This window comes from Oncorhynchus mykiss, chromosome 18, assembly GCF_057628025.1.
Source record: "Oncorhynchus mykiss isolate SJ-2025 chromosome 18, ASM5762802v1, whole genome shotgun sequence".
Taxonomy (NCBI): Eukaryota; Metazoa; Chordata; class Actinopteri; order Salmoniformes; family Salmonidae; genus Oncorhynchus; species Oncorhynchus mykiss.
In genome coordinates, this window is record NC_143039.1 from 18,706,512 (window position 1) to 18,732,308 (window position 25,797).

Below are 25,797 nucleotides of genomic sequence, written 5' to 3' on the forward strand. Positions count from 1 at the left end.
TGTTTATGTTTATGCGTTGCGTGTGTGCACGGTATCAGCCTACAGATGCTGATGGTGCTGGAGGCCCTGGTGCCATGTTTTCTCCAGAAACTGAAGAGCAACACCATGACCATGGAGTCAGCCTCGGCAGCGCGGGACGAGATCGCCGCCATCGCCGCCCTGGCCACCTCCCTGCAGGCCCTGCTCTACAGCTCAGAGACCCTCACACGGTCAGACACACACACACACACACACACATCCGTGCATCTGTTAATCAGATATGGCCCATCATGTCTTTCTTAACGTATGTTCCAAGCCCAAACTGAATGTGACATTTGTCCTTTTTCTCTGCTATCTTCCTCCCCTCCCTCCCATCCCCACCCCTCCTATCCCCTCTCAGGCCTATGACTGCCCCCCAGTTGAGTCGCTGTGATCAGGGACACAAAGGTGCAACGACTGCCAACCACGCCATGTCTGGAGGGCCCAACACCAGGTGTGGAGTAGCCTTTACACCTGCCGGATTGTGTCCAAAATGGCACCCGTAATGCACTACCTTTGGCCAGAGCCATAGGGCTGTAGTGCACTATATAGGGAAAAGGGTGTTCTTTTGGACTTCACGTTCATTTAAGTCTCTTAAAGAAACTGTCCACTTGGCTTTTATTAACATACTGTTTTGTTGCTTTTCCTAATTCTCTTCATAACTGTTAGACATAAATCTACTGTTTGTTGTCCCTGGATGCTGTTGCCGTAGTGATATCCTAAAGAAACCTATGTACAGGTCATCATCACAACAGAAGAAAATACCCCCAAAGACAATAGAAGATGTCCCATGTGTTTACACCACAGTTGGTACAGAGGATCATGTTTCATGGATGCTTGTTTGTGTCGTGTACTCGTGTTGCTTGGTGTCAATGTCAGTCGCCTTGTGTCCGGCATCAGGGACAACCTTCACCTGTTGGAGGAGGGCCAGGGGATGCCTCGCGAGGAGATGGACGAGCGGATCGCCCGTGAGGAGTTTCGCCGGCCCCGGGAGTCCCTCCTGAACATCTGCACTGAGTTCTACAAGCACTGCGGCCCGCGCCTCAAGATCCTGCAGAACGTGGCCGGGGAACCCCGTGTCACCGCCTTAGAGCTGCTGGACATCAAGTCCCACATGAGGTGAAGGGTTGGATTTAGTGCATAGTGTTTCAACCAGGTGGAAACTATCCTCATTCAATGCCCAATGTGCAGCACCCACCTGGGTGAAAGTGACCACGAATGAGACACACTTTAACCGGGTATGACATCACTATTCACTCAGCTATGGTATGGACGCATACAGGGATCTGATTTGCAGAAACGTTTAGAATTGTTCGTGTGCGATTTTGTGTGTGGATGAGTGCGATGTGTGTGTGTATGTAATTCCCTGACTGTGCATGCGGTTGTGCATGTCTATATGATTGCATGTGTGTTTTTGTGTCTGATCATTTTGTGTGTTTGTGTGTGTGGTTATGTGTTTTTCCCCAGATTGGCAGAGATCGCCCACTCCCTCCTCAAGCTGGCCCCCTACGACAGCCTGACCATGGAGAGCCGAGGCCTGCGGCGCTACGTCACTGGGATGCTGCCCATCACCGATTGGTCGTCCGAGGCTGTGCGGCCCGCCCTCATCCTCATCCTGAAGCGGCTTGACCGCATGTTCAACAAGATCCACAAGATGCCTACGCTCAGGTGCGCTCGCCCACAGGCTCTGTGCTCCAGGTCTGTTGCCGCGCTGCGCGCCCTTTAACCCTTGCTCCTTCACAACTGTACCGTACTGTGGTGTTACAGTGGAGTGAAGTACCGTACTGTGGTGTTACAGTGGAGTGAAGTACCGTACTGTGGTGTTACAGTGGAGTGAAGTACCGTACTGTGGCGTTACAATGGAGTGAAGTGCCATACTGTGGTGTTACAGTGGAGTGAAGTACCGTACTGTGGTGTTACAGTGGAGTGAAGTACCGTACTGTGTTGTTACAATGGAGTGAAGTGCCATACTGTGGTGTTACAGTGGAGTGAAGTACCGTACTGTGGTGTTACAGTGGAGTGAAGTACCGTACTATGGCGTTACAATGGAGTGACGTGCCATACTGTGGTGTTACAGTGGAGTGAAGTGCCGTACTGTGGCGTTACAGTGGAGTGAAGTGCCATACTGTGGTGTTACAATGAAGTGCCGTACTGTGGTGTTACAGTGAAGTACCATACCATACTGTGGTGTTACAATGAAGTGCCGTACTGTGGTGTTACAGTGAAGTACCATACCATACTGTGGTGTTACAATGAAGTGCCGTACTGTGGTGTTACAGTGAAGTGCCGTACTGTGGTGTTACAATGGAGTGAAGTGCCATACTGTGGTGTTACAGTGGAGTGAAGTGCCGTACTGTGGCGTTACAGTGGAGTGAAGTGCCATACTGTGGTGTTACAATGAAGTACCGTACTGTGGTGTTACAATGAAGTGAAGTGCCATACTGTGGTGTTACAGTGGAGTGAAGTACCGTACTGTGGTGTTACAGTGGAGTGAAGTGCCATACTGTGGTGTTACAGTGGAGTGAAGTGCCATACTGTGGTGTTACAATGAAGTACCATACCATACTGTGGTGTTACAGTGGAGTGAAGTGCCATACTGTGGTGTTACAATGAAGTACCGTACTGTGGTGTTACAATGAAGTGAAGTGCCATACTGTGGTGTTACAGTGGAGTGAAGTACCGTACTGTGGTGTTACAGTGGAGTGAAGTGCCATACTGTGGTGTTACAGTGGAGTGAAGTGCCATACTGTGGTGTTACAATGAAGTACCATACCATACTGTGGTGTTACAATGAAGTGCCGTACTGTGGTGTTACAATGGAGTGAAGTGCCATACTGTGGTGTTACAGTGGAGTGAAGTACCGTACTGTGGTGTTACAGTGGAGTGAAGTGCCATACTGTGGTGTTACAGTGGAGTGAAGTGCCGTACTGTGGCGTTACAGTGGAGTGAAGTGCCATACTGTGGTGTTACAATGAAGTACCATACCATACTGTGGTGTTACAATGGAGTGAAGTGCCGTACTGTGGCGTTACAGTGGAGTGAAGTGCCATACTGTGGTGTTACAATGAAGTACCGTACTGTGGTGTTACAATGAAGTACCATACCGTACTGTGGTGTTACAGTGGAGTGCCGTACTGTGGCGTTACAGTGGAGTGAAGTGCCATACTGTGGTGTTACAATGAAGTACCATACCATACTGTGGTGTTACAATGGAGTGAAGTGCCGTACTGTGGCGTTACAGTGGAGTGAAGTGCCATACTGTGGTGTTACAATGAAGTACTGTACTGTGGTGTTACAATGAAGTACCATACCGTACTGTGGTGTTACAGTGGAGTGCCGTACTGCGGTGTTACAGTGGAGTGCCGTACTGCGGTGTTACAGTGGAGTGAAGTATCGTACTGTGGTGTTACAGTGAAGTACCGTACCATACTGTGGTGTTACAGTGGAGTGCCGTACTGCGGTGTTACAGTGAAGTGCCGTACTGTGGTGTTACAGTGGAGTGAAGTGCCGTACTGTGGTGTTACAGTGGAGTGCCGTACTGCGGTGTTACAGTGGAGTGCCGTACTGCGGTGTTACAGTGGAGTGCCGTACTGCGGTGTTACAGTGGAGTGCCGTACTGCGGTGTTACAGTGGAGTGCCGTACTGCGGTGTTACAGTGGAGTGCCGTACTGCGGTGTTACAGTGGAGTGAAGTATCGTACTGCGGTGTTACAGTGAAGTGCCGTACTGTGGTGTTACAGTGGAGTGAAGTGCCGTACTGTGGTGTTACAGTGGAGTGCCGTACTGCGGTGTTACAGTGGAGTGCCGTACTGCGGTGTTACAGTGGAGTGCCGTACTGCGGTGTTACAGTGGAGTGCCGTACTGCGGTGTTACAGTGAAGTATTGTACTGTGTTGTTACAGTGAAGTACCGTACTGTGTTGTTACAGTGAAGTACCGTACTGTGGTGTTACATTGGAGTGAAGTATCGTACTGTGGTGTTACAGTGAAGTACCGTACTGTGTTGTTACAGTGAAGTACCGTACTGTGGTGTTACATTGAAGTACTGTACTGTGGTGTTACAGTGGAGTGAAGTACCGTACTGCGGTGTTACAGTGAAGTATTGTACTGTGGTGTTACAGTGAAGTACCGTACTGTGGTGTTACAGTGAAGTATCGTACTGGGGTGTTTGATTGTGTGTCCGCTGCTGACTGCTCACAGTGTGATTGTGTGTGTTGTAGTTTGTAAAGTCTCATGACTGCTGAGTTTGGCATGTCTGCTTATGTGTGTGTCTGTGAGCTCTGCAATGTCACCCGTCAATACGAGCTACTTTAGGCCCACATAGAGAGTCATCAGAACCTGGACCTGGTTATTGATAACTCTGCTGAGTAGTGATGGTCAATATGAGCTGCTTTAGGCCCACATAGAGAGTCATCAGAACCTGGACCTGGTTATTGATAACTCTGCTGAGTAGTGATGGTCAATATGAGCTGCTTTAGGCCCACACAGAGAGTCATCAGAACCTGGACCTGGTTATTGATAACTCTGCTGAGTAGTGATGGTCAATATGAGCTGCTTTAGGCCCACACAGAGAATCATCAGAACCTGGACCTGGTTATTGATAACTCTGCTGAGTAGTGATGGTCAATATGAGCTGCTTTAGGCCCATAGAGAGTCATCAGAACCAGGACCTGGTTATTGATAACTCTGCTGAGTAGTGATGGTCAATATGAGCTGCTTTAGGCCCACACAGAAAATCATCAGAACCTGGACCTGGTTATTGATAACTCTGCTGAGTAGTGATGGTCAATATGAGCTGCTTTAGCCCATAGAGAGTCATCAGAACCAGGACCTGGTTATTGATAACTCTGCTGAGTAGTGATGGTCAATATGAGCTGCTTTAGGCCCACACAGAAAATCATCAGAACCTGGACCTGGTTATTGATAACTCTGCTGAGTAGTGATGGTCAATATGAGCTGCTTTAGCCCATAGAGAGTCATCAGAACCAGGACCTGGTTATTGATAACTCTGCTGAGTAGTGATGGTCAATATGAGCTGCTTTAGGCCCACACAGAGAGTCATCAGAACCTGGACCTGGTTATTGATAACTCTGCTGAGTAGTGATGGTCAATATGAGCTGCTTTAGGCCCACACAGAGAGTCATCAGAACCAGGACCTGGTTATTGATAACTCTGCTGAGTAGTGATGGTCAATATGAGCTGCTTTAGGCCCATAGAGAGTCATCAGAACCAGGACCTGGTTATTGATAACTCTGCTGAGTAGTGATGGTCAATATGAGCTGCTTTAGGCCCATAGAGAGTCATCAGAACCTGGACCTGGTTATTGATAACTCTGCTGAGTAGTGATGGTCAATATGAGCTGCTTTAGGCCCACACAGAGAGTCATCAGAACCTGGACCTGGTTATTGATAACTCTGCTGAGTAGTGATGGTCAATATGAGCTGCTTTAGGCCCATAGAGAGTCATCAGAACCTGGACCTGGTTATTGATAACTCTGCTGAGTAGTGATGGGATTATCTATTTAATAGCCTGTCCAAACGAAACGTTTTCAAAATGCTAAATTATAGTGTGATATTTTGTTAAGTGTGTTGGTGTTTGTAGTGGATGTGTGCATCAGTGGAGGCTGGTGTGAAGAGCTATAGGAGGATGGGCTCATTGTAATGGCTGGAACCGAATCAAAGATATGTAAACCAAATGTTTGACTCCGTTCTTCTATAGCTCCTCCCATCAGTCTCCTCTGCTGTGTATGTTGATGAGCGTGATTAGTTAATTAACGTGTGTATGTGTGTGTGTGCGAGCGAGTGAGCCTGTGTGTGCGTGTGTATTTATACTGATTGTGTGTGTGTGTGTGTGTGTGTGTGTGAGCGAGCCTGTCTGTGCGTGTGTGTGTGTTTATACTGATTGTTTGTGTGTGTGTGCGCAAGTGAGCCTGTGTGTGTGTGTGTGTGTGTTTATACTGATTGCGTGTGCGTGTGTGTCCTACAGGAGACAGGTGGAGTGGGAGGCGGCCAGTAGTCTGATTGAAGGTATCTGTCTGACTCTCCAGCGTCAGCCAATCATCTCCTTCCTCCCTCACCTCCGCTCCCTCATCAATGTCTGTGTCAACCTGGTGAGGAGTGCTCACACACACACACACACACACCTCAAATACTCACTGTGCTGTGACCTAACTATGATGTTGCTTGTTTGTGTGTGTGTGTTTCTCTATATGTGTGTGTGTGCGTGCCCTTGTGTGTGTGTTTCTCAGGTGATGGGGGTAGTAGGCCCCTCCAGTGTGGCTGATGGGCTGCCCCTGCTCCACCTGAGCCCGTATCTGTCCCCCCCTCTACCCTTCAGCACAGCAGTGGTCCGCCTGGTGGCTCTGCAGATACAGGTGAGACTACCCAGCCCAAGAACTAACCTCTGTGTGTGTGTGTGTGTGTGTGTGTGTGTGTCATAATGAAACATTTATCTTGTTCTCTTCCCTGATTGACAGGCTTTGAAGGATGACTTCCCCCTGAGCCATGTGATCTCCCCCTTCACCAATCAGGAGAGGCGAGAGGGCATGCTGCTCAACCTGTTGATTCCATTCGTGCTGACAGTGGGTTCAGGGAGCAAAGGTCAGAGCCCAGGGTTAAGAGGTCTAATGCCACCAATCTGTGGGTGTATGTATGCATACGTGCATCTGAAATAATGGCTGTGTTTCAGGCAGACTTGAATGTCACCTTGCAGTCACCTGCTAGAACTCACAGCGCCTGGATATGTGTTAAAATATCAGCTACCTGCATCATACAGTGCCTTCAGAAAGTATTCAGACCCCTTGACTTTACAGCCTTATTCTACATTTTATTCAATTGTTTTTCCCCTCATCAATCTACACATAATACCCCATAATGACATAATACCCCATAATGACATAATACCCCATAATGACATAATACCCCATAATGACATAATACCCCATAATGACATAATACCCCATAATGACATAATACCCCATAATGACATAATACCCCATAATGACATAATACCCCATAATGACATAATACCCCAAAATGAAATAATACCCCATAATGACATAATACCCCATAATGACATAATACCCCATAATGACATAATACCCCAAAATGACATAACACCCCATAATGACATAATACCCCATAATGACATACTACCCCATAATGACATACTACCCATAATGACATAACACCCCATAATGACATAATACCCCATAATGACATAACACCCCATAATGACATAATACCCCATAATGACATACTACCCCATAATGACATACTACCCATAATGACATAATACCCCATAATGACATAATACCCCATAATGACATAATACCCCATAATGACATAATACCCCATAATGACATAATACCCCATAATGACATAATACCCCATAATGACATAATACCCCATAATGACATAACACCCCATAATGACATAATACCCCATAATGACATAATACCCCATAATGACATAATACCCCATAATGACATAATACCCCATAATGACATAATACCCCATAATGACATAATACCCCATAATGACATAATACCCCATAATGACATAATACCCATAATGACATACTACCCCATAATGACATAATACCCCATAATGACATAATACCCCATAATGACATAATACCCCATAATGACATAATACCCCATAATGACATAATACCCCATAATGACATAATACCCCATAATGACATAATACCCATAATGACATACTACCCCATAATGACATAATACCCCATAATGACATAATACCCCATAATGACATAATACCCCATAATGACATAATACCCCAAAATGACATAATACCCCATAAGGAAATAATACCCCAAAATGAAATAATACCCCATAATGACATAATACCCCAAAATGAAATAATACCCCATAATGACATAATACCCCATAATGACATAATACCCCAAAATGAAATAATACCCCATAATGACATAATACCCCATAATGACATAATACCCATAATGACATAATACCCCATAATGACATAATACCCCAAAATGAAATAATACCCCATAATGACATACTACCCCATAATGACATAATACCCCATAATGACATAACACCCCATGTGTGTAGATTGCTGATTTTTTTCAATTGAATCCATTTTAGAATAAGGCTGTAACGTAACAAAATGTGGAATACTTCTGAAGGCCCTGTATATAACAATCTGATGCTCGCCTGCGTCATCGATGACCTGGCACCTAACGATTAGTTGATATGTGTTGCACAACTGCAATGTAGTCAGCCTTGAACGCAACCTGTGTGTCTGTGTCTGTGTGTGTGTTCCACCCTATTCAGACTCCCCACACCTGGAGCAGCCTGAGGTCTCTCTGCTCCTGCAGACGGTCATCAACATCCTCCTCCCCCCGCGCATCATCAGCACGTCCCGGACCAAGAACTTCATGCTGGACACGTCCCCCGCCCACTGCTCCACCCCGGGGGACCAGGGCAAGGACCTGAGGAGAGAGGGCCTGGCCGAGTCCACCAGTCAGGCTGCATACCTGGGTAGGGTTATGCAGACTATTTAAATGTAGACTCACATGCTGACTAGACCGGGCGAGCGTGTGCTTCTGCCATCGTGCGCATGTGTTGATTTTGTCCAGCCACACCAGGCATGATCAGGACTCGCAGGTTGAAATATCAAAACAAACTTTGAACCAACTATATTAATTAGAGGACAGGTCGAAAAGCATTCAACATTCATGTCAATTTAGCTAGCTAGCTTGCTGTTGCTAGCTAATTTGTCCTGGGATATAAACATTGGGTTGTTAAAGGTTCTGTACTCCGACAATTAATCCACAGATAAAAGGGTCAACTGAGTTAGTTTCTAGTAATCTCTCCTCCTTCAGTCTTCTTCGTTGGACTTCATATGGTTGGCAACCAACTTTAAGGTGCATTACCACCACCAACAGGACTGGAATGTCGACCTCATCTTTCAATCACCCTCATGCGTACAGTGCCTTCGGAAATAATTCAGACCCCTTAAATGTTTCCACATTTTGTTACATTACAGCCTCATTCTAAAATGTATCAAATCGTTTTTTTCCTCATCAATCTACACACAATAACACATAATGACAAAAATAAGTTTAGACATTTTTGCAAATGTATTAAAAATAACAACGGAAATATCACATTTACATAAGTATTCAGACCCTTTACTCAGTACTTTGTTGAAGCACCTTTGGCAGTGATTACACCCTCAGGTCTTCTTGGGTATGACGCTACAAGCTTGGCACACCCACAGGGTACCACACAATTTGCCCAGTGTCGTCCGTGTTTGCCCGGGGTAGGCCGTCATTGTAAATAAGAATTTGTTCTTAACTGACTTGCCTAGTTAAATAAAGGTTCAATTAAAATATATATATATATATGTCAATAACACCTGCATTTGGGGAGTTTCTCCCAGCCTTCTCTGCAGATCCTCTTAAGCTCTGTCAGGTTGGATGGGGAATGTTGCTGTACAGCTATTTTCAGGCCTCCAAAGATGTACGATCGGGTTCAAGTCCAGGCTCTGGCTGGGCCACTCAAGGAAATTCAGAGACTCCTGCGTTGTCTTCTCTGTGTGCTTAGGGCCGTTTTCATGTTGGAATTTGAACCTTCGCCACAGTCTGAAGTCCTGAGCTCTGGAGCAGGTTTTCATCAAGGATCTCTCTGTACTTTGCTCCATTCATCTTTGCCTCGATCCTGACTAGTCTCCCAATCCCTGCCACTGAAAAGCATCCCCACAGCATGATGCTGATACCACCAGGCATCACCATAGTGATGGTGCCAGGTTTTCTCCAGACGTGACCCTTGGCATTCAGGCCAAAGAGTTCACTCTTGGTTTCATCAGAACAGAGAATCGTGTTTCTCATAGTCTGAGAGTCTTTAGGTGCCTTTTGGAAAACTCCAAGCGGGCTGTCATGTTCCTTTTACTGAGGAGTGGCTTTCGTCTGGCCACTCTTCCTTAAAGGCCTGATTGGTGGAGTGCTGCAGAGATGGTTGTCCTTATGGAAGGCTCTCCCATCTCCACAGAGGAACTCTGGAGCTCTGTCAGAGTGATCATCAGGTTCTTGGTCACTTCCCTGACCAAGGCCCTTTTCTCCCAATTGCTCAGTTTGGCCGGAGCGGCCAGCACTAGGAAGAGTCTTGGTGGTTCCAAACTTCTTCCATTTAAGAATAATGGAGGACCCTGTGTTCTTGGGGACCTTCAATGCTGCATAAACTTTTTGGTAACCTTCCCCAGATCTGTGTCTCGACACAATCTTGTCTCGGAGCTCTACGGACAATTCCTTTGACCTCATGGCTTGGTTTTCGCTCTGACTTGCACTGTCAACTGTGGAACCTTAAATAGACAGGTATGTGCCTTTCCAAATCATGTCCAATCAATTGAATTTACCACAGAGGGACTCCAATCAAGTTGTAGAAACATCTCAAGGATGATCAATAGAAACAGGATGCACCTGAGTTCAATTTCGAGTCTCACAGCAAAGGGTCTGAATTCTTATGTAAATAAGGTATTTCAGTTTTTTCATTCACTTTGTTGTATTGTTTATAGATTGCTGGGAAAGTAATGATTTAATCCGTTTTAGAATATGGCTGTAACGTATCAAAATGTGGAAAACGTCAAGGTCTGAATACTGAATACCATCGCTTTCTGACTCCTCACTTTCTCTGTCTTTCTCTCTCTCCCCCTCCCCTCACTCCTCTCCTCTCCTCTCTATCTCCCCCTCCCCCATCTCTCTCACCACTCCCTCCCCCCTCCATCTCTCTCTACCCCCTCATCTCCCCTCCTCCCTCTCTCTACCCCCTCTCTCTATCTCCCTCCTCTCTCTCACCATTCTCGCTACACCCTCCCCTCCTCCCCATTCTCGCTACACCCTCCCCTCCTCCCCCTCTCTCCCCACTCTCTCTACCCCTCCCCCCTCTCTCACCATTCTCGCTACACCCTCCCCTCCTCCCCACTCTCTCTACACCCTCCCCTCCTCCCCCTATCCCCCCACTCTCTCTCCCCCTCCCCCATCTCTCTCCCCACTCTCTCTCACCCCTCCTCTCCCCTCTCTCCCCCCTCCTCCCACCTTCTCCCCCAGCTCTAAAGGTGGTGTTGGTTTGTTTTGAGCGGCAGCTGGGGAACCAGTGGTATCGCCTCAGCCTGCAGGCCAAGGAGATGTCTCTGAGGAAGGTGGGAGGCCTGGCCTTCTGGGACTTCATAGATTTCATAGTGCGTACTCGGATTCCCATCTTCGTCCTGCTGCGTCCCTTTATCCAGTGCAAGGTAGGAGCCCTGTGTAGTATTATACTGTACCCTCCATTCTACTACCCTGTATAGTATTATACTGTACCCTCCATTCTACTAAATTGTATAGTATTATACTGTACCCTCCATTCTGTATAGTATTATACTGTACCCTCCATTCTGTATAGTATTATACTGTACCCTCCATTCTGTATAGTATTATACTGTACCCTCCATTCTGTATAGTATTATACTGTACCCTCCATTCTGTATAGTATTATACTGTACCCTCCATTCTGTATAGTATAATACTGTACCCTCCATTCTACTACCCTGTATAGTATTATACTGTACCCTCCATTCTGTATAGTATTATACTGTACCCTCCATTCTACTACCCTGTATAGTATTATACTGTACCCTCCATTCGGTATAGTATTATACTGTACCCTCCATTCTGTATAGTATTATACTGTACCCTCCATTCTGTATAGTATTATACTGTACCCTCCATTCTGTATAGTATTATACTGTACCCTCCATTCTACTACCCTGTATAGTATTATACTGTACCCTCCATTCTGTATAGTATTATACTGTATCCTCCATTCTGTGTAGTATTATACTGTACCCTCCATTCTGTATAGTATTATACTGTATCCTCCATTCTGTATAGTATTATACTGTACCCTCCATTCTGTATAGTATTATACTGTATCCTCCATTCTGTATAGTATTATACTGTACCCTCCATTCTGTATAGTATTATACTGTATCCTCCATTCTGTATAGTATTATACTGTACCCTCCATTCTGTATAGTATTATACTGTATCCTCCATTCTGTATAGTATTATACTGTACCCTCCATTCTACTACCCTGTATAGTATTATACTGTACCCTCCATTCTGTATAGTATTATACTGTACCCTCCATTCTGTATAGTATTATACTGTACCCTCCATTCTACTACCCTGTGTAGTATTATACTGTACCCTCCATTCTGTATAGTATTATACTGTACCCTCCATTCTGTATAGTATTATACTGTACCCTCCATTCTACTACCCTGTATAGTATTATACTGTACCCTCCATTCTGTATAGTATTATACTGTATCCTCCATTCTGTGTAGTATTATACTGTACCCTCCATTCTGTATAGTATTATACTGTATCCTCCATTCTGTATAGTATTATACTGTACCCTCCATTCTGTATAGTATTATACTGTACCCTCCATTCTGTATAGTATTATACTGTACCCTCCATTCTACTACCCTGTATAGTATTATACTGTACCCTCCATTCTGTGTAGTATTATACTGTACCCTCCATTCTGTATAGTATTATACTGTACCCTCCATTCTGTATAGTATTATACTGTACCCTCCATTCTACTACCCTGTATAGTATTATACTGTACCCTCCATTCTGTATAGTATTATACTGTACCCTCCATTCTGTATAGTATTATACTGTACCCTCCATTCTGTATAGTATTATTCTGTACCCTCCATTCTGTATAGTATTATACTGTACCCTCCATTCTGTATAGTATTATACTGTACCCTCCATTCTGTATAGTATTATACTGTACCCTCCATTCTACTACCCTGTGTAGTATTATACTGTACCCTCCATTCTGTGTAGTATTATACTGTACCCTCCATTCTGTTTAGTATTATACTGTACCCTCCATTCTGTATAGTATTATACTGTACCCTCAATTCTGTATAGTATTATACTGTACCCTCCATTCTGTATAGTATTATACTGTACCCTCCATTCTGTATAGTATTATACTGTACCCTCCATTCTGTGTAGTATTATACTGTACCCTCCATTCTACTTCCCTGTATAGTATTATACTGTACCCTCCATTCTGTATAGTATTATACTGTACCCTCCATTCTACTACCCTGTGTAGTATTATACTGTACTACCATCCATTCTGTATAGTATTATACTGTACCCTCCATTCTGTATAGTATTATACTGTACCCTCCATTCTGTATAGTATTATACTGTACCCTCCATTCTGTGTAGTATTATACTGTACCCTCCATTCTACTACCCTGTATAGTATTATACTGTATCCTCCATTCTGTGTAGTATTATACTGTACCCTCCATTCTGTATAGTATTATACTGTACCCTCCATTCTGTGTAGTATTATACTGTACCCTCCATTCTGTATAGTATTATACTGTATCCTCCATTCTACTACCCTGTATAGTATTATACTGTACCCTGCAATGTGTGTATCCTACAACCCTCTAGTGTTCCCCTCTATATACCTCTTCCTCTATGCTTTTTCTAGGTCTAGAATCACAAAATCCTTTATTCATCTCTCTCTGTCTCTCTCTCTCTCCCTCCCGCTCTCTCTCTCTCTCTCTCTCTCTCCCTCTCTCTCTGTCTAACTATCTCCCTCTCTCTCTCTCCCTCTCTCTCTGTCTAACTATCTCCCTCTCTCTCTCTCTCTCTCTTTTTCTCTTTCTCGCTCTCTCTCAATTCAAGGGGCTTTATTGGCAAATGCTTTATTCATCTCTCTCTGTCTCTCTTCTTCTCTGTCTCTCTCTCTCTCTCTCTCTCTGTCTAACTTTCTCTCTCGATCTCCCTCCCTCTCTCTCTCTCTCTCTATCTCCCTTTCTCTCTCTCTCTCTCTCTCTCTCTCTCCCTCCCTCCCTCCCTCCCTCTCTCTCTCTATCTAACTTTCTCTCTCTCTATCTCCCTCCCTCTTCCTCTCTCTATCTCCCTTTCTCTCTCTCTCTCTCTCTCTCTCTCACTCACTCACTCACTCACTCACTCACTCTCTATCACTCTCTCTCTCTCAATTCAAGTGGCTTTATTGGTATGGGAAACATATGTTAACATTGCCAAAGCAAGTGAGGTAGATAAATATTTAAAAGTGAAATAAACAATAAAATGAACAGTAAACATTACACTCACAGAAGTTCCAAAACAATAAAGACATTACAAATGTCATATTATGTCTATATACAGTGTTGTAACGATGTACAAATGGTTAAAGTACAAAAGGGAAAATAAATAAGCATAAATATGGGTTGTATTTAAAATGGTGTTTGTTCTTCACTGCTTGACCTTATCTTGTGGCAACAGGTCACACGTCTTGCTGCTGTGATGGCACACTGTGGTATTTCACCCAATAGATATGGGAGTTTATCAAAATCGGGTTTGTTTTCAAATTCTTTGTGGATCTGTATAATCTGAGGGAAATATGTGTCTCTAATATGGTCATACATTGGGCAATAGGTTAGGAAGTGCAGCTCAGTTTCCACCTCATTTTGTGGGCAGTGTGCCTGTCTTCTCTTGAGAGCCAGGTCTGTCTACAGGGGTCTTTCTCAATAGCAAGGCTATGCTCACTGAGTCTGTACATAGTCAAAGCTTTCCTTAAGTTTGGGTCAGTCACAGTGGTCAGGTATTCTGCCACTGTGTACTCTCTGTTTAGGGCCAAATAGCATTCTAGTTTGCTCTGTTTTTTGGTTAATTATTTTTGGTTGGGTCTAATTGTGCTGCTGTCCTGGGGCTATGTGGGGTCTGTTTGTGTTTGTGAACAGAGCCCCAGGACCAGCTTGCTCTTCTCCAGGTTCATCTCTCTGTAGGTGATGGCTTTGTTATGGAAGGTTTGGGAATCGCTTCCTTTTAGGTGTTTGTAGAATTTAACGGCTCTTTTCTGGATTTTGATAATTAGCGGGTATTGGTGTTATTTGGTGTTCTATGTTGTACAAGGAGGATATTTTTGCAGAATTCTGCATGCAGAGTCTCAATTTGGTGTTTGTCCCATTTTGTGAATTCTTGGTTGGTGAGCGGACACCAGACCTCACAACCATAAAGGGCATTGGGTTCTATAACTGATTCAAGTATTTTTAGCCAGATCCTAATTATTATGTTGAATTTTATGTTCCTTTTGAAGGCATAGAATGCCCTTCTTGCCTTGTCTCTCTCTCTCTTGCTCTCTCGCTTTTCGTGCTCTCTTCTTCTCCCGTTCCCTTCATCCCTTCCTCTTTAACCCCTCCCAGCTCCTGACCCAGCCAGCTGACTCCCAGGAGGAGATCACGGCCCGCCACCACATCGCTGACCAGCTGGAGCGTCGCTTCATCCCCCGCCCCCTCTGCAAGAGCTCCCTGTTCGCAGAGTTCAACAACGAGCTTAAGATCCTCAAGGAGGCCGTGCACAGTGGCTCTGGTTGGTAACCCACTGATTAGTATACTAGTTATTAGTAGAGTAGCCGTTAGTATACTACTTTTTAGTGCACTACCCATTAGTACACTACCATTAGTACACTACCCATTAGTTACTACCCATTAGTACACTACCCATTAGTTACTACCCATTAGTTACTACCCATTTAGTACACTACCCGTTAGTGGACTACCCATTAGCACACTACCCATTAGTTACTACCCATTAGTACACTACCCATTAGTACACTACCCATTCGTTCACTACCCATTAGTTACTACCCATTAGTTACTACCCATTAGTACACTACCCATTAGTTACTACCCATTAGTTCACTACCCATTAGTTCACTACCCATTAGTACACTACCCATTAGTTCACTACCCATTAGGGCACTACCCATTTGTTACTACCCATGAGTTACTACCCAGTAGTACACTACCCATTAGTTACTACCCAGTAGTACACTACCCATTAGTACACTACCCATTAGTACACTACCCATTAGTGCACTACCCATTAGTACACTACCCATTAGCACTCTACCCAAATGCCATGTTAACCTTTCGTTATTAAATGACAGGTTATGATAAGAGATGTCTGTTCATGCCCCCTCCTGCCCACAGCGTACCAGGGCAAGACGTCCATCAGCACAGTGGGCACGTCCACCTCTGCCTACCGCCTGTCGCTGGCCACCATGTCCCGGTCCAACACGGGCACGGGCACGGTGTGGGAGCAGGAGAGCCAGCCGTCACGCCAGCCCTCTCAGGACACGCTAAGCCGCACCGACGAGGATGACGAACAGGAGCAGGAAGAGAGTCAGACACCCCTCCTACTACTATCACTACCACTATCACTCTATCACTGAGTCAGACACCCCTCCTACTACTATCACTACCACTAACACTCTATCACTGAGTCAGATACCCCTCCTACTACTACTATCACTCTATCACTGAGTCAGATACCACTCCTACTACTACTATCACTGAGTCAGATACCCCTCCTACTACTATCACTACCACTATCACTCTATCACTGAGTCAGATACCCCTCCTACCTACTACTACTACTACTATCACTACCACTATCACTCTATCACTGAGTCAGACACCCCTCCTACCTACTACTATCACTCTATCACTGAGTCAGATACCACTCCTACTACTACTATCACTGAGTCAGATACCCCTCCTACTACTATCACTACCACTATCACTCTATCACTGAGTCAGACACCCCTCCTACTACTATCACTACCACTATCACTCTATCACTGAGTCAGACACCCCTCCTACTACTATCACTACTACTATCACTCTATCACTGAGTCAGATACCCCTCCTACCTACTACTATCACTCTATCACTGAGTCAGATACCCCTCCTACTACTACTATCACTGAGTCAGATACCCCTCCTACCTACTACTATCACTCTATCACTGAGTCAGACACCACTCCTACTACTACTATCACTGAGTCAGATGCCCCTCCTACCTACTACTATCACTCTATCAATGAGTCAGACACCACTCCTACTACTACTATCACTGAGTCAGATACCCCTCCTACTACTATCACTACCACTATCACTCTATCACTGAGTCAGACACCCCTCCTACTACTATCACTACCACTATCACTCTATCACTGAGTCAGACACCCCTCCTACTACTATCACTACTACTATCACTCTATCACTGAGTCAGATACCCCTCCTACCTACTACTATCACTCTATCACTGAGTCAGATACCCCTCCTACTACTACTATCACTGAGTCAGATACCCCTCCTACCTACTACTATCACTCTATCACTGAGTCAGACACCACTCCTACTACTACTATCACTGAGTCAGATGCCCCTCCTACCTACTACTATCACTCTATCAATGAGTCAGACACCACTCCTACTACTACTATCACTACCTCTATCACTGAGTCAGATACCCCTCCTACTACTACTATCACTGAGTCAGATACCCCTCCTACCTACTACTATCACTCTATCACTGAGTCAGATACCCCTCCTACTACTACTATCACTGAGTCAGATGCCCCTCCTACCTACTACTATCACTCTATCACTGAGTCAGACACCACTCCTACTACTACTATCACTACCTCTATCACTGAGTCAGATACCCCTCCTACTACTACTATCACTCTATCACTGAGTCAGACACCACTCCTACTACTACTATCACTACCACTATAACTCTATCACTGAGTCAGACACCCCTCCTACTACTACTATCACTACCACTACCACTCTATCACTGAGTCAGATACCCCTCCTACCTACTACTACTACTACTATCACTGAGTCAGTCACCCCTCCTACCTACTACTATCACTCTATCACTGAGTCAGACACCCCTCCTACTACTATCACTACCACTATCACTCTATCACTGAGTCAGATACCCCTCCTACTGCTATCACTACCACTATCACTCTATCACTGAGTCAGACACCACTCCTACTACTATCACTACTACTACTACTATCACTGAGTCAGATACCCCTCCTACTACTATCACTACCACTATCACTCTATCACTGAGTCAGACACCACTCCTACTACTATCACTACTACTACTACTATCACTGAGTCAGACACCCCTCCTACTACTATCACTACCACTATCACTCTATCTCTGAGTCAGATACCCCTCCTACTACTATCACTACCACTATCACTCTATCTCTGAGTCAGATACCCCTCCTACTACTATCACTACCACTATCACTCTATCTCTGAGTCAGATACCCCTCCTACTACTATCACTACCACTATCACTCTATCACCGAGTCAGATACCCCTCCTACTACTATCACTACCACTATCACTCTATCTCTGAGTCAGATACCCCTCCTACTACTATCACTACCACTATCACTCTATCTCTGAGTCAGATACCCCTCCTACTACTATCACTACTACTATCACTACGACTATCACTACTACTATCACTACCACTATCACTCTATCACTGAGTCAGATACCCCTCCTACCTACTACTATCACTACGACTATCACTACTACTACTACTATCACTACCACTATCACTCTATCACTGAGTCAGACACCCCTCCTACTACTATCACTGAGTCAGACACCCCTCCTACTACTATCACTGAGTTAGACACCTCCTACTACTATCACTGAGTCAGACACCACTCCTACTACTATCACTGAGTCAGACACCACTCCTACTACTATCACTGAGTCAGACACCACTCCTACTACTATCACTGAGTCAGACACCACTCCTACTACTATCACTGAGTCAGACACCATTCCTACTACTATCACTGAGTCAGACACCCCTCCTACTACTATCACTGAGTCAGACACCCCTCCTACTACTATCACTGAGTCAGACACCTCCTACTACTATCACTGAGTCAGACACCACTCTTACTACTATCACTGAGTCAGATACCCCTCCTACTACTATCACTGAGTCAGACACCACTCCTACTACTATCACTGAGTCAGACACCCCTCCTACTACTATCACTACCACTATCACTCTATCACTGAGTCAGATATCCCTCCTACTACTATCACTAGCCAGGCTTATGGTAGAGAAATTAACATTCAATTCTCTGGCAACAGCTCTGGTCGACATTCCTGCAGTCTGCATGCCAGCCCCCACCCTCAAAACTTGAAACATCTGTGGCATTGTGTTGTGTGACAAAACTGCACATTTTAGAGTGGTCTCCAGCACAAGGTGCACCTGTGTAATGCCCATGCTGTTTAATCAGCTTCTTGATATGCCACACCTGTCAGGTGGGTGGATTATCTTGGCAAAGGAGAAATGTTCACTAACAGGGATGTAAACAAATTTGAGAGAAATGAGCTTTTTTTGCGTATGGAACATTTCTGGGATATTTTATTTCATCTACATGAAACATGGGACCAACACTTTACATGTTGCGTTTATATTTTAGTTCGGTGTATATAAACCAAAGAAAAGTCACGTTTTTGACTGCACTGGGCCTTGAATGAATTGTATCTCCGCTTTCATATTGTCTGTTTTTCTCTCCCTCTCTTTCTCTCTTTCTCCCTCTTTCACTCTGAATGGTGTCTGGTTGCATGTTTGGGTTTGCCTGCATGTCATCACCCCACACTGGTCTTTTGATCACCCCCTTTCCTCACTCTCTCTCTGTCCTTACCTCCTTTCCTCCCTCTCTCTCTGTCCTGACCTCCTTTCCTCCCTCTCTCTCTGTCCCTACCTCCTTTCCTCCCTCTCTCTCTGTCCCTACCTTCTTTCCTCCCTCTCTCTCTGTCCCTACCTCCTCCCCTCCCTCTGTCCCTACCTTCTTTCCTCCCTCTCTCTCTGTCCCTACCTCCTCCCCTCCCTCTCTCTCTGTCCTGACCTCCTTTCCTCCCTCTCTCTCTGTCCTGACCTCCTTTCCTCCCCCTCTCTCTGTCCCTACCTCCTTTCCTCCCTCTCTCACTATCCCTACCTCATTTCCTCTCCCTCTCTCTCTGTCCCTACCTCCTTTCCTCTCCTCCTCTCTGTCCTGACCTCCTTTCCTCTCCCTCTCTCACTATCTCTACCTCCTTTCCTCCCTCTCTCACTATCTCTACCTCCTTTCCTCCCTCTTTCTCTGTCCTGACCTCCTTTCCTCCCTCTCTCTCTCTGGCCCTACCTCCTCCCCTACCTCTCTCTCTGTCTCTCCCTCCCCTCCTCTCTCTCCTCTAGATGACTCTATCAGTATTCCCAGTGTGGTGAGTGAACATGAGGTCTTCCTGCCCAGGCTCATCACCCAGCGACGCTTCTCTAGTCACGCCACGGGCAGCGCCCAGCCTGAACCCAGCACCCGCAGCACCATGCTGCCCAGCCACAGGTAACACACACACACCCCTACATACAAAACCCTACCCCTACACACACACACATCCACACTAGATTGTACTATGACTGTCCACACATCACCTCACTCCTCAACACTGGATTACACTATGACTGTCCACACATCACCTCACTCCTCAACACTAGATTACACTATGACTGTCCACACATCACCTCACTCCTCAACACTGGATTACACTATGACTGTCCACACATCACCTCACTCCTCACCACTAGATTACACTATGACTGTCCCCACATCACCTCACTCCTCACCACTAGATTACACTATGACTGTCCCCACATCACCTCACTCCTCAACACTAGATAACACTATGACTGTCCCCACATCACCTCACTCCTCAACACTAGATTACACTATGACTGTCCACACATCACCTCACTCCTCAACACTAGATTACACTATGACTGTCCACACATCACCTCACTCCTCAACACTAGATTACACTATGACTGTCCACACATCACCTCACTCCTCAACACTAGATTACACTATGACTGTCCACACATCACCTCACTCCTCAACACTAGATTACACTATGACTGTCCCCACATCACCTCACTCCTCAACACTAGATTACACTATGACTGTCCACACATCACCTCACTCCTCAACACTAGATTACACTATGACTGTCCACACATCACCTCACTCAACACTAGATTACACTATGACTGTCCACACATCACCTCACTCAACACTAGATTACACTATGACTGTCCACACATCACCTCACTCCTCAACACTAGATTACACTATGACTGTCCACACATCACCTCACTCCTCAACACTAGATTACACTATGACTGTCCACACATCACCTCACTCCTCAACACTAGATTACACTATGACTGTCCCCACATCACCTCACTCCTCAACACTAGATTACACTATGACTGTCCACACATCACCTCACTCCTCAACACTGGATTACACTATGACTGTCCACACATCACCTCACTCCTCAACACTAGATTACACTATGACTGTCCACACATCACCTCACTCCTCACTGGATAACACTATGACTGTCCACACATCACCTCACTCCTCAACACTAGATTACACTATGACTGTCCACACATCACCATTAGATTACACTATGACTGTCCACACATCACCTCACTCCTCAACACTAGATTACACTATGACTGTCCACACATCACCTCACTCCTCAACATTAGATTACACTATGACTGTCCACACATCACCTCACTCCTCAACACTAGATTACACTATGACTGTCCACACATCACCTCACTCCTCAACACTGGATTACACTATGACTGTCCACACATCACCTCACTCCTCAACACTAGATTACACTATGACTGTCCACACATCACCTCACTCCTCAACACTAGATTACACTATGACTGTCCACACATCACCTCACTCCTCAACACTAGATTACACTATGACTGTCCACACATCACCTCACTCCTCAACACTAGATTACACTATGACTGTCCACACATCACCTCACTCAACACTAGATTACACTATGACTGTCCACACATCACCTCACTCCTCAACACTAGATTACACTATGACTGTCCACACATCACCTCACTCCTCAACACTAGATTACACTATGACTGTCCACACATCACCTCACTCCTCAACACTAGATTACACTATGACTGTCCCCACATCACCTCACTCCTCAACACTAGATTACACTATGACTGTCCACACATCACCTCACTCCTCAACACTGGATTACACTATGACTGTCCACACATCACCTCACTCCTCAACACTAGATTACACTATGACTGTCCACACATCACCTCACTCCTCAACACTAGATTACACTATGACTGTCCACACATCACCTCACTCCTCACTGGATAACACTATGACTGTCCACACATCACCTCACTCCTCAACACTAGATTACACTATGACTGTCCACACATCACCACTAGATTACACTATGACTGTCCACACATCACCTCACTCCTCAACACTAGATTACACTATGACTGTCCACACATCACCTCACTCCTCAACATTAGATTACACTATGACTGTCCACACATCACCTCACTCCTCAACACTAGATTACACTATGACTGTCCACACATCACCTCACTCCTCAACACTGGATTACACTATGACTGTCCACACATCACCTCACTCCTCACTAGATTACACTATGACTGTCCACACATCACCTCACTCCTCAACACTAGATTACACTATGACTGTCCACACATCACCTCACTCCTCACTAGATTACACTATGACTGTCCACACATCACCTCACTCCTCAACACTAGATTACACTATGACTGTCCACACATCACCTCACTCCTCAACACTGGATTACACTATGACTGTCCACACATCACCTCACTCCTCACTAGATTACACTATGACTGTCCACACATCACCTCACTCCTCAACACTAGATTACACTATGACTGTCCACACATCACCTCACTCCTCAACACTAGATTACACTATGACTGTCCACACATCACCTCACTCCTCAACACTAGATTACACTATGACTGTCCACACATCACCTCACTCCTCAACACTGGATTACACTATGACTGTCCACACATCACCTCACTCCTCAACACTAGATTACACTATGACTGTCCACACATCACCTCACTCCTCAACACTAGATTACACTATGACTGTCCACACATCACCTCACTCCTCAACACTAGATTACACTATGACTGTCCACACATCACCTCACTCCTCAACACTAGATTACACTATGACTGTCCACACATCACCTCACTCCTCAACACTAGATTACACTATGACTGTCCACACATCACCTCACTCCTCAACACTAGATTACACTATGACTGTCCACACATCACCTCACTCCTCAACACTGGATTACACTATGACTGTCCACACATCACCTCACTCCTCAACACTAGATTACACTATGACTGTCCACACATCACCTCACTCCTCAACACTAGATTACACTATGACTGTCCCCACATCACCTCACTCCTCAACACTAGATTACACCATGACTGTCCACACATCACCTCACTCCTCAACACTAGATTACACTATGACTGTCCACACATCACCTCACTCCTCAACACTAGATTACACTATGACTGTCCACACATCACCTCACTCCTCAACACTAGATTACACCATGACTGTCCACACATCACCTCACTCCTCAACACTAGATTACACTATGACTGTCCACACATCACCTCACTCCTCAACACTAGATTACACTATGACTGTCCACACATCACCTCACTCCTCAACACTAGATTACACTATGACTGTCCACACATCACCACTAGATAACACTATGACTGTCCACACATCACCTCACTCCTCAACACTAGATTACACTATGACTGTCCACACATCACCTCACTCCTCAACACTAGATTACACTATGACTGTCCACACATCACCTCACTCCTCAACACTAGATTACACTATGACTGTCCACACATCACCTCACTCCTCAACACTAGATTACACTATGACTGTCCCCACATCACCACATTCAGTACATGTAAAACACTGTCACTTCAGAAGCCACAATCATAGTCATACTATTTGTGTTGTTTCAAGCTGTTTATTTCTGTTTATTTGTGTACCCTTTTCTGGAGAACCAGATTGCTAGATGAACAGACAGGAAGTGAGGAATGCTACAAGTCATAGTAGTTTTAGCAGAGAGATTGGCTGTGTTATTATCTATGCATAGTCACTTTAATAACTCTACATGTACATATTACCTCAATTACCTCGACTAACCGGTGCCCCCGCACATTGACTCTGTACCGGTATCCCCTCTATATAGCCTCGCTATTGTTATTTTAAATTATTTGTTACTTTTATTCCGTACTTTTTTAAAGTTATTTTTCTTAAAACTGCATTGTTGGTTAAGGGCTTGTAAGTAAGCATTTCACTGTAAGGTCTACACTTGTTGTATTCGGCGCATGTCACAAATAAGATTTGATTTTGTTTGAATACTTTAAAAACACTCCCTTCCTGTCAAGGATTTCTTCAAGTAAGGGAGGAAGGATGTGTATTTAGAGTATTCAAGCAGGGCCCCAGATCAATGGAAAGTTCCTGACAAGTTGATCCAGCTACCGTGCTATAGGAGACCCATCCGAAGAGGGGCCTTGGACATTGGGCAGCATGCTCTCCTCCCTCCCTAAACCCCTTTTCCCCTTCCTGCCCCCTCCTCTGCAGTGAACCCAATGTGCTAGATGAGTCTCAAGGACTGGAAGAGGGTAACCTGTCTAGGTACAGTGTCACGTCACAGCCCCCCTGTGTGTTGCGTCTCTCTGTGTGCAGTTTGGGGGAGGCTCGGCCAGTCGGACGGCCTCCTCTGACTTCTTCGTTTTCCTCACTCATTATCTCATCCAATCAAAACCGCCGTTGGTCTATCACCCTTCCTCTTTGTATAGGTCTAATGTAACGTAGTCTCTTGTTCCTCCTCGTAGCTTCCACACTGATCCACCCACCCATCTCAAGTCATCCGCTGTTGTCTCTAACACTTTAAGTCCCTGGGCGGTGTGAGGACGCTGGGAGTCAGTGGTAATGTGTCTCAGCAAGCTCAGTCCATCGGTGCCATCATGGTCTTCATACTGTTTCAGGCTTTTCACTGTTCAAATTGGACGTCCCCTTCAGGATACCAATCTGTGGGGCATGGGGTGCTGGAGTGGCAATCCATCATTTATCTTATCAACAAGTCTAACGTTACCAGATAGGTTCATGTTCTAGTTCAGTGCACTGGTAATATGGTACGAGCTGTCTACATAAGAACACAGATCACTCCAGACCTCATAACCCCCTTTGTGTTTTGGTGTATTCTTGTGCTGTGATTAGGTGTCCTTGATTGGTGGGTGTGGGTGTGGTGTGCCGTGGAGTGATTGGGTGAGTGGGGAGAGATGGGAAGAATGGAAGGAGCAGTGGACAGACACACGACCTCTTGACTCTCCTATGTGTCTCAGTGAAAGAGAGAGAGAGAGTTCATTAGGAGAAGCACTACCTCTGTGTTGTACTGATTGGTTTTGTCTGTCTGTCTCTGCATGTCTATCTGTCTGTCTCTGGTCTCTGCATGTCTGCATGTCTGTCTCTTTGTCTGTCTGTCTCGCTGTCTCTGCATGTTTGTCTGTCTGTCTCTGTGTCTCTCTGTCTGTCTGTCTGGTTGGGTTGTGTAGGGTGGCCAGTGTGCAGAGTGAACCAGGCCAGCAGAACCTCTTGAACCAACCTCCGCTGGGACGCAATAGAGGACTGAGACAGGTGAGAGTAGTCTTAAAGGTGGAACTGAGAATGTTTAAATAAATAGCTCCTTTTAAGTTTATTGAGAAAATCTTTGTTTTTTTAAATGCATTGTTCTCAATTATTGAATTGGAATTTCAGTTTACCACCCAGATTGACTAACTTCAATTAACCCTGGTTTCTAAGTTTTTTTTTTCATTTG

At 45.1% G+C, this 25,797-nt stretch overlaps 1 protein-coding gene across 1 annotated transcript in view; it reads left to right on the forward strand.

Moving 5' to 3' along the window:
- The window catches only part of LOC110514120 (protein unc-80 homolog), a 110,001-nt gene that overhangs the window by 77,963 nt on the left and 6,241 nt on the right, over positions 1-25,797 (forward strand). The window contains exons 49-62 of the mRNA XM_090207548.1: positions 39-209; positions 380-472; positions 898-1,137; positions 1,486-1,686; positions 6,001-6,124; positions 6,263-6,388; positions 6,491-6,614; positions 8,336-8,542; positions 11,110-11,294; positions 15,298-15,463; positions 16,087-16,278; positions 20,180-20,324; positions 24,561-24,614; positions 25,535-25,616. Coding sequence (XP_090063674.1) covers positions 39-209; positions 380-472; positions 898-1,137; positions 1,486-1,686; positions 6,001-6,124; positions 6,263-6,388; positions 6,491-6,614; positions 8,336-8,542; positions 11,110-11,294; positions 15,298-15,463; positions 16,087-16,278; positions 20,180-20,324; positions 24,561-24,614; positions 25,535-25,616 — 2,110 coding nt within the window. The remainder of the gene's footprint in view (positions 1-38; positions 210-379; positions 473-897; positions 1,138-1,485; positions 1,687-6,000; positions 6,125-6,262; positions 6,389-6,490; positions 6,615-8,335; positions 8,543-11,109; positions 11,295-15,297; positions 15,464-16,086; positions 16,279-20,179; positions 20,325-24,560; positions 24,615-25,534; positions 25,617-25,797) is intronic.